Source organism: Akebia trifoliata, chromosome 15 (genome assembly GCF_017979445.1).
Source record: "Akebia trifoliata isolate Shusen 1 chromosome 15, ASM1797944v1, whole genome shotgun sequence".
NCBI classification, from domain to species: Eukaryota; Viridiplantae; Streptophyta; class Magnoliopsida; order Ranunculales; family Lardizabalaceae; genus Akebia; species Akebia trifoliata.
In genome coordinates this window covers 26,805,478-26,815,681 of record NC_141389.1, presented here as the reverse complement: position 1 = coordinate 26,815,681, position 10,204 = coordinate 26,805,478, and the positions used below count along the sequence as shown (strand labels likewise).

General features: G+C 35.0%; 2 protein-coding genes across 2 annotated transcripts; both read right to left on the bottom strand.

The window, feature by feature from the left end:
- Positions 1 to 916: 916 nt before the first annotated feature.
- Positions 917 to 2,007, bottom strand: LOC147384903 (DUF868 family protein (DUF868)). Its single transcript, XM_086426698.1, has one exon. The coding sequence runs from the start codon at positions 1,871 to 1,873 to the stop codon at positions 968 to 970; it is 906 nt and encodes a 301-aa protein (XP_086282824.1). The 5' UTR covers positions 1,874 to 2,007; the 3' UTR covers positions 917 to 967.
- Positions 2,008 to 6,174: 4,167 nt separating this feature from the next.
- Positions 6,175 to 9,988, bottom strand: LOC147384902 (PPR containing protein). Its single transcript, XM_086426699.1, has 3 exons — positions 9,768 to 9,988; positions 9,508 to 9,617; positions 6,175 to 6,424 (listed from the first exon to the last, which is right to left on the bottom strand). The coding sequence occupies exons 1-3, from the start codon at positions 9,890 to 9,892 to the stop codon at positions 6,393 to 6,395; spliced, it is 267 nt and encodes an 88-aa protein (XP_086282825.1). The 5' UTR covers positions 9,893 to 9,988; the 3' UTR covers positions 6,175 to 6,392.
- Positions 9,989 to 10,204: the final 216 nt, after the last annotated feature.

The following is a 10,204-nucleotide window of genomic DNA, read 5'->3' as shown; positions in this document are numbered from 1 at the left end:
TCTCTTGTTAAAGTCATAAAAGAGACCATAATGAAATCTTTCAAAATCCCCTAAAGTTCATTTGGGAATCCTTTTTTTTCCTTTTTGGTGTTTTGTTACTTATTGATGATCTTCTTCTTCACATCATTCAATAACACTATTTAAGGAAATATCCTCTTATTTAAGAGTACCCAATATCATAGTCACCAACTTAGGGTTCGGGAATAAGTCGGCAAGGGTAAAATTCGATAAAATCGAAAAATATTGAAGAAAAAGTTGGGAAAAACTCGTGTTAGGTTAGGGCTATGCAACTGTTCCTACTAGTAGGTGTTCGTGTATTATATCATTAAGCTCTATATTAAACTAGAATGATAAATCACCAATTCCCATATTAATATCATTTATGCATCTACAAACAAGTAACCACAAATCCATAACATATGCAAGGTTAATACTATTCAAAAAAATATATATAAATAAATAATAATAATAAAAAGATGAAAATTATGAGTTTGAATTAGGATTTCTTAATAGATTCAAAACATCAAATCTATGTCATTCTCATTTGCATCTTCATTATTTTTTGCATTATTCATGATTAATCGTGAAGTTTGTAAAAGTCACATATTATTAAAAATAAGTCATAATTAAATCAAGAAAAGAAAAAGTCATGATTTAATCGTGAATTTTTCAATAAGTTTGAGACTTTGGTACCTATGCCCAATGTTATTCCCAAACAAAAAAAAATAAAAACCCAAATGAGGATCTTGGGGGGGGGGGGGGGGGGGGGGGGGGTGGTTTGTAATCACAACTTAAAATCACATTCACCCTCCAATATTATTATTTTCATATAATTAAAAGAATAATTATCCAATTCCCTTCCCCCACCCCCACCACACACACACACACACTCACAAAAGAAAAAAAAAATTAGGAGATTCAATGGGAGGGAGAGGTACAACACCAAAAACAAAAAGGAATTAGTTTCTTAATGGGCTCTCTTACAGGCATAGATCAACAAAGAAAACCCATCTCTCTCTTTCTCCTTTTGTACTTCCTCCTCCAACCACAACCTACTATCCAATCCACTCCTTGTCCTAAACATGAACACAGCGTACCCATATCCCGGATTAAAGAACCAATCATGGCAATCCCACATCAAATCAACCAATAATCCATCAATGAAAATTGTTCGATTCCCTCGGAAATTCCATTGCAATCTCTTTACTTGTATCATCTTCTTCTTATCGATACAAATCGATAATATCGGACCCTTCAAGCCTTCATATTCTCCGGTGCATCTGATCAAGATGTCGTGTACCGTTCCCATATCACAAAATTGAGTCTTGGTGGAGTAAATTGTATTGCCATAGAAATGCTCTCTTCTAGAAACTAGTTTGAAGTTTGAAATTGAGCTAAATTTCTTGAACTTCTTGGTGATCAATTCTTCTCCCATGTCGCCGAGAAGTAGGCCTAATTCCAAATCAACCATGACCGCAACGTAAAATCCATCTATGGGTTCCGGTCCAGTATTATAATTAGCCATAGAGAGATCCCAAAAGACTCCAATCTTTGAATTTGAGCATTCGAACGTTCGGTGACCTTTCTTCTTCCTGAATAGCCGATAATCCATGCTAACTACGATGGGATTCGAACGTTCAAGGTTGTCACCAATGTTGATGCTAAGGCCTTGACCCATGAGGTTCTTGCACCAAGTGACTGTGATCATGAGCTGTTTTTGGGTGGAAAGATTGGCTTTGTAGAGACAAATTACAGCATTTTGGATTGAAGGGATGAGGTTTGGAGGTCGGCAAGTCTGATTCAAAGAGCTTGAACAAGAAGAATCGGATACCTTTACGGCATAATCACTCAAACAAGAAGCTATATCTCTCATTGTGGAGAAGAAATTAAATGGGAGAAACCAAAGATCTGAAGATTGGAGATATGGGTCTCTCTTTTGCCTTACTTTCCTAGAAAAATGAAGAGAAATGAATGCTAGACAAGATGGGTTTTCTTAGTTTTTCGTTTTTTGTTTTTTTTTTTCCTATATAAACTGTCTTTCACTCTCAATTTAACATTTTCTTTTGACAAAAACCTAGGAGTGATAAATGAAAGATGAAAGAAGGGGCTGACCAACCCAACTGTATGAAATATGATTCCTTTAGCTTTAAAAAAGAAAAGCTTCATTTACAATGAAATATAAAGAAGAGAGAAGATTGAAGCAATTCCTTCTAAGTTTCTTTCTTTAATTTCTGTTGCCAGGCCAGTTCATCTGGGATATTAAATAAATAAATAAAGAAATGGGCATAAATTGAAGTGGGACCTAATCTTATTCAACCAATATTTAAAATACAATTAGGATTTTTTTTAGAAGACTTTTGATTAGTTTATTGGGTATAGTAACTCTATATGAATTACCAAATCGAGGAAACTTAAACCATCGTCGATGGCCACCAACTCCAATCCAACACACCCTATGATCATAAATGAAGTAATAATGTGAGATACAAATTTTCTTCTATATCCACATTCCATGTAATAGAGTATTAGGTTGCAATGCATTGTAATAACGTATAGACTGGTACACGAAAACCCATTAATTACTCTCATCTAAGTTTAACACGCAAACATCGTTGATCACCAAAATCTCTCGAGATGGTGATAGAGTATTAGGTTATGATGCATTGTAATAGGGTGTATATTGGTACGGGAAATCATTTTTATGAAGATTAGACTAGGATAACATTAATTTAATATTACTATCAGATCATGTTCATAGCTGGAATTTCTATAAAAACCCTATTAGGGTTCTTGTAAATAACACTTAAGATTGATACAAATTCCATTCTTTTACACCATATAATTGTTTATTTATTATTTTAAACTATTCAAATCTTTCTTACACCCTTAAAGATAAGCAATCATATGGGAGAAAGGAACATTAAATTCAATAATATATTAACCTCATGAAGCTTACAAGTTTGAGGTCATGGGGTTCCTCTCACCCACCCAAATCCCCAGCTCAAACCCTAAAAGTAAACCAAGAAGTATTCTAATGTTTGGGAATAAAGGTTACAAAACAAGCCAGCTTTCCACTTCAATAAAGTTAAAAAGAAGGCTAAAAAAGGGAAACTCAAAGTAATGGCCTTATGATTTAGAACATGTAGGCACAATGTTTGTATTCTTTTTGTGAGATTTACATATAGAGATGTGATGAAAGAGATGGGAAATGGGTTGAATGAAGAATGGAGAGAATCTGTACTTAAAATATGGAAAGTGTGAGTCCATCTTCAAGAGGGCATTATTGCTTCTTTAGGGTATAAATGTGGTGGTATCCCTATACCTTACAAGGACCCCATAAGGTCTTGTCCTTGTTCATGTCCCTCAATAATGGCCAAAAAGATCAATTACCCTGAAAATGTAGGAGACAATATCATATCTTATCAAAGAACAAGTGGAGAAAAGCTATGTTGACCCTAACATCAATCATCTTGACCCATTATGTCATATTATTAAGATTTAGATGATCTAGGTTTGTATGATTGTTGCAAAAATATTTTCTTAGAAAAAATTATCTTTAGAAAAACAAATTGTTCGAAAATGTTTGTCGTATTTGGTTGTACTAAGGGAAATGTCAAAAAGCAAGTTGGTTTTCAGTTTTGAGGAGAGATTAACATTGGAAATTTTTGGCCTTGGCAAGAAAATTATTATCTTCGGAGTCCGGTTTCCAGGATTTTCTATTTATTTATATCAAATTATTATTTTTCCATAAAAATACAAAAACCATACATCTGAAAATTGCACTTTTTGGAGAAAATAATTTTTCTACAAAATTTTACCGACCCTTCCATCCCATTATCTGTACCCCAATTTTGCAATCTTGCTTAATTACAACCTAGAAACCAATAACGGGAATAAAACAATTAAAAGAAATGGATACCCACTTAAGAAAATTCTTCTCCTTTGGCTTTATATAACTTTAGAAGATCCTACCAACCCAACAGACCAGATAAGCATCTTTCTTGCAAATGTGGCCTTCATTAAAAAATTTATACACTTCATTAGGGCTGTCAATGGATCGGATCAGACTCAAAATCCGGTATGTCCCAATCCGATAACTTTGTTATGGACTCCAACTTCTACTTGAGGATTTTGTGTCTAGGAGAAGCTAAAGTTCAGAGTTTGAGAAGCTATGTCCAGGAGAATCTTATTTGTTACACAAGCTGACGAAGAAGTAGTAGACAGAGAGATCGAATTGATTTTGTTGTTAAATCAACGAGGAAAAATAAAAGAATTGAGTGGTGAAATCTTCATTTCATCCCCATATGTCCTTCGGTGGTGGCATCTCATGGTGGCTAATACGCGAAAGCAACCCTAGCAAGGCTTCTCAAAAACACAGTTTTTGGCTTCCCATAGAAGTTAGTGAAGTAGAAAACTGTTATGAACAAATATGCTTCTCCAACTTTTTTTGGCTTTTTCAACAAAAAGCCAAAAAATCCGTAACAAATAAACCCTAAGTCTATTTATATTTTGTACATCAAGTCGGGGTCAACCAGATCAAGACCCGACGACGATGACCACCACAACAATAATAATCATAGTAATCGACTTTGAAGAAAGTGAAATGGAGGAACAAGATTTGTTCGATCAACCCCAATGTTTGGGATGTCTTTAATCCAATCAGCACCCAAGTAGCAAAGCATATTATCGGTCGAATTTGGACCCATTTGTTGAGATCCATTAAGGATCCAATCTGATAATGAGCAAATCCAATAAGGTATAGGATCAGATCCAAACCATAACCAATCATTACAGGATTAGTTCAAACAAGAAAAACAAACTGATTTTCAATAATTGATTATGAAAGATATGCTTAACCAAACACTAACAAGAAGGAGAGCCCCAAAACTCTTTTTTTTTTCTTCTTTTAAATTAACAAGACAAGTCTATTTTAGTAATCCATGTGATATCTTTGGATTTCAAAGTTATCTTCTTCGTTTAAAAAAGGGGAAGAACCCAATAAAGTTGGTTAATAAATATAAGAACATATAAAATAATAGAGTCAAAATATTCTCTCTTTGTAAACTAATATAGATCTATCAAAGAAAATGACCCTTTAAATTCCCTGACCTTTGCACAACTTCCATAGCAAGTTCTCACTGATCCAACTTAGCATGTTGTGCACATAAATTAAGGGTAATTTTGAGGTACACCACCAAATTTTAGTAAACTAAAGATACCCCCGGTTTCCAAACTAATGATGTACCCCTCGACTTGACTCACTTTTTTTCTTTTTTTCTTTTTTTCTTTTTTTCTTTTTTTTCAGATCTATGAACTAGAAAGAAGAATTAGAAAAATGGGGATCTCATTCATGAGCGATACTGAGTTGACTCGCCCTCGGACGAATTTTAAAACAATGAATTGGAATGCCCTCCTCTTCAGCTTCACACCAAAAGCCCTTTATTTTCCCCAAAAAAAATTTGTCCATCTTCGACCTTCTCTACCTCTAGGGGAAAATTTTCACCATTGCCTTCAACCTCAAGATTCTATATCCTTCAAATCTCACAAACAAGTAAGAGTTTTTACACCTTCTGACACCAACATTTTTTATGTTAGTTGACCTACAATAATTTCTATATGCCTATGACAGATCTATGACTTTTAAGGAAAAATGGAGCTTTTTAATCTAGTCGTGGAGGCAATAATATCCTACTTATACACATTAAGGAGTAAAACATGCTGCAATCTAACAAAGGCAAGAAGTCGTCGGAACAAGCAAAATAAAAAATTATACAAAACAAAATGAGCTGCAAAACATTCATCAGAGAACACTAGCTATTTTTAACCAAGTGGGTGTCACAGTTGTCTTGGGGCCATTCTGTGGATTTGCATGAACTACGAGGGCCTAAAGAGGGTGCTGTCCATATGGAGAGGGAACGAAAAAATGGTAATAATAAATTAATTAGTAGTTGGGAAAATGATTTTTGAATGGAGGAACAAGATTCGTTCAGCAAATCCAGTTGGCATAAGGCTTTGATGATGATCAGATAAGTCAGAATCAAGAAGTTTAGGCATGGATTTGTTCTTGCTTTCATGAAAAAGTATTCTCATTCATAACCAAAATGAAAACATCCAACAACGTAACCACTAGCCTAGCAAACTTGGAGAACTTAAGGAATCATGTAAGATTGACTAATTTTGAAGATAACCACAAATGGTTAGAAACAAACTCATTGCGGTTTCCTCTGAATAACAAAGAAATAAACAAATTTTAATTTATCAAATAACTGATCATCCAGAATTAATTAACGATTTGGAAAATAAGAAGCGTTAAAAAAGTAATGAGAGGAGTATGCATCCTTGGTTGACCTCTTTCAAAGGTGAAGGAAAATTAACACTGAAGCCACTCACTTCTAGATGGGACTGAGATAGTTAGCAAATCTACCTGCCATCCAATAAAAAAGTTACAAGAAGTCAGTTTTCTGTGCAAACACTTAATACATGTTTTTTTGGGTTACTGAGACACAGAAGCTATAGAACATTTGAACAAGTAAAGCAACTCTTTTCACTAGGAAAACATGGAACTTTTTTTTAATGGGTAAGTTGGGACTTTAACCCACGACAGTGTCAAACCAACTTAACTATGGGTGTAAGCCCAATCCTACATAAGTTATAGGGTTCATAATGTTGGAAGAACCTAGCAGTTTGGGTCTATCAATGTAATTTGAAACATGAAGTCACCAAGTTAATTTATAGTGTGATGATTTGGTTAAGTTTTACCACAAAAGATCCCTAAACAACAATATTGTATCGAATAAAAGGTGTGGATCATGAAATTCAAGAGAAAGATAGCCTAATCTAAATTTATGCAACTTTGAATAGTCTAACGCAATTGAAGAAATATAAACATATCATCGAAGACAACTTTTCAAATTTGCAATCAAGCATTTGATATAAATCCAGTGATAAATGACAAAGCACGTATCATGTTCAAAACCACATTTCAAAATTGAAGGGTTTTTTTTTTTCTTGTTTGGGAAGATTTAACTAAAAAGTTCGGCATCATCAAGCATTGTATCAGTGTAATCTTAAAAACTTATAATGACCTTTTCTCAGATTCATAGGGACCTTTTTTTTCTCAAGGCACCTAGACTTGCAAAGCCGATTTCAGATCAGCTAGGCTAAAGAGACTGAATAGCTATGAAACATGTTCTCAATATTGTTGCAAAGAAGGAATCCCTTTGGGAAGATTGGGCAAGGAAAAACGTCATAAAAATAAGCCATTCTGGACATGTACTTAGATAGAACTCAAAGGAGAATAGAATTTGTGAAGCGGACTCCACGTATTTGGCATAAAGCCTTGATCTTGATGAAGATTATGATGACGATGATATGGAATTAAATTGTTAAGACTTAATAGTGTACTTGGGTCCCATGGTCGATGTGCTAGACACATTGTATCCAAGTCTGACACCTCTGACACCACAGTCCATCTCTAAGTTAGAATGAGGTGATCCCATCAGAGGGGAGATATCATCTGAACTACCAAAGTGACAAGGGCCAACTTGGATCTTGTCGAGAGTATACAATCTTGAGCATCTCAAACGTTGGCTTTGGTAGACACAATGCCATACAAGTAGACCAGTCTGCTGATAATAATCATCTACCCCTGACCCCACTGTTATATTTTTATAAGTAACTGACCCTCTCAATGTTCTGATATTATTATAACCAATCTACTAATATACCTAATGTGCATTACAAATAAGAACACCCATTACAATTAAAGCAGAAAGCAGTGATGAATTACATGAATGGATAGTGCATACAAATATCTTCGTAAAAGTTAACAAAATGACATAAACAAACTCCAATCACCAGCCCTGGTTCGAATTCCGATGAGTTATGTGCATAAAGAAATGAACATGACCAGAATAATCAAAATGCAAATAAAATACTAAACAGATGTGGCAGTTTGGGTTCCGATCCTTCCAAGATTTCCTTCTTTTGGTCAACAGCTTTGGGAAAAATTCTCACCATGGAACAGATCATAAATAGGGGAACTTGTGCACATAATTCTTGGTGTTCTTTGTAAGAAGGATGGGGAATCGGTAAATCATATTCTTCTCAATTTCGGGTTCGTTTGTAGATATCGGTTTACTTTATGGTATTGTTTGTTTTTTACCCTTTCCCTATGCTTGGTGTTTGAGTCTGGTTGTCATTGTTTTCTTTTTTCCCAGAGTAGTAAGCATGATTCCATTCACAATCTACAGGGGATTTGAAAAGAAAGGAACCATGATATTTTTTTTAATTAAGTAACAATCCTTTCAATAGATCATAATTTTTTTTGCTTTGGGTTGTTCTGTTGTGGGTGTAAAATCTTCAAAGAGTTTAAGGAAGTTTTCTTTGAGTGGCTTCTGAGAAGTGTGTCTTGGTTTGGTGGGCTTTAGTGGTCTTTGTCTTGTATTTGATTAGACCGGCTTCTATTGTTTGATACAAATTTACTTATCCAAAAAAATAAATCCATTTGAATAGGAAAAATTCCAGCTCCCTAGTGTAGACACGTTTATTCTATGAAAGCATTAGAACAGTGACATTCAAGATCGTCTTTCAAAGAAAAAGGGTTAAACCAGCTCAATGATCAGGCGCAGAGAAATGGAGGGGTTGTGAGAAATTCAGTGTGACAAAAGATAAAAAGATTTTATTGCCACACCAACTTTTGCTAATGGCACCCCAATTCATATGTAAATCACCAAAGAATTAACACACATCTTGGGGTGCTGTTAGTAAAAGTTGGTGTGGCAATAGAAGCTCTCCAACTGATATTCAAGGCCATATCCTCTAGTGCATGCCCATTCATCATAATCAAAACCTTGATCCAACTATTGGCCGCGGCTACACATCTATTGCAACATTCCAATATTCAATGCCATTTCCTCAAGTGCATACCGATTCAAATATATAAAATTGTAAATTACATGGGAAAATGACCTACATGACCATAGTTTTGAAGTTACGTCCCTCTACGGCGACTAACTAAGAATGGGGATACCCACTAAGGATTCTTTTTCAAGCATTTGGACTCCATATTATGGTTTTAAATCTCGTCCAAGACCAAGACAACTCATCCAATACGTCTCATTATCCACCAACGAGATGGATAGACAAGCCAAACATATCGAACAAGATTTAAAACCATGGTTCATTTGTCTCATTGTTGAACAAGACGACTCAAACCTATCAGAAAACTCGTCCGAAACGACTCGATCAGGTTCATGGACGAGATGAGACGTCAAAACGAGTTTTAAAACCATGCTCCATATCCCTTCCTTCACTTTTTCATCCAATTGACCATGTTAGAAGTATTCAATCAACTTAATGACTTCAAAATCCTACAATAGCCATTACACACTTTGCTCTATTCTTTCTTTCTTTCTACAATCTAATCTCATGTTGTATTCAGTTATCTTCAAAAAAAATATCGTAACAAAGAAAAAATAAAAGATGAAAGAGGGATAAAAATTTCACCTTCAGAAGAATTGTTCAATTGGTTAGGAAGCTTTGAAATAAGGCAAGCGGATGCAATCGCGCTGTGAAATGGAAGAAGAGAGTTCAACAACAACGATTCTCTTCGCAATCTTCGTTCGGACGTATTAAAAAAAAACAAAATTTATTAAGAAATCAAAACGTACAGATGAAACAAAACTCCATTAACGATCTATGAAGCTTTAGATTAGAGAAAAGTGAGTGTTACAAGTAATTCGAAGAAAGGAGGGGAAGAGATTTACTGTGTAGGAGAGAATCGAGAATGTTGAAACGTGAGATTCGAACGAATCGAAGTTGGAGGTGAAGATGTCGTTCTCCATAGATTTCGCAAATATGTTGGGGATCTTCGAGCAATCGAAGCTGCCATTTTCGAGCTCAAACCCTAAAACCTCTGTAAAACCCCTAAAATGCTACAAGACCATATGAGTTTGATTACCTCTCCTGGCATGGATTCGCCATTGCGTTCGACTAGCCTTACTAGCTTAGTGAGGAAAAAAGGCCATATTGAGCCTCATTCACCGTCAAAAAGACCTCGATATTCGTACAAGAAGCCATCGAGAACCTAACAAATCTCGGGGTTTTATTTACGCATCTCAAGGTCTTTTTTATGGTTGACGAGGCTTAGTAAGGCTTTTTTCCTCACTATCTAACTATTCATCAGAAATGGATGTTAATTTTC

Excerpts from the sequence above, each read along its gene's own strand:
- LOC147384902 (XM_086426699.1), bottom strand. The coding sequence starts at position 9,892 with ATGGCAGCTTCGATTGCTCGAAGATCCCCAACATATTTGCGAAATCTA. Across the intron at positions 9,618-9,767 it reads TCTCGATTCTCTCCTACACA|ATTGCGAAGAGAATCGTTGT; the intron begins GTAAATCTCTTC and ends GTCCGAACGAAG. Across the intron at positions 6,425-9,507 it reads ATTGAACAATTCTTCTGAAG|GTAGATTTGCTAACTATCTC; the intron begins GTGAAATTTTTA and ends ATTGGATGGCAG.
- LOC147384903 (XM_086426698.1), bottom strand. The coding sequence starts at position 1,873 with ATGAGAGATATAGCTTCTTGTTTGAGTGATTATGCCGTAAAGGTATCC.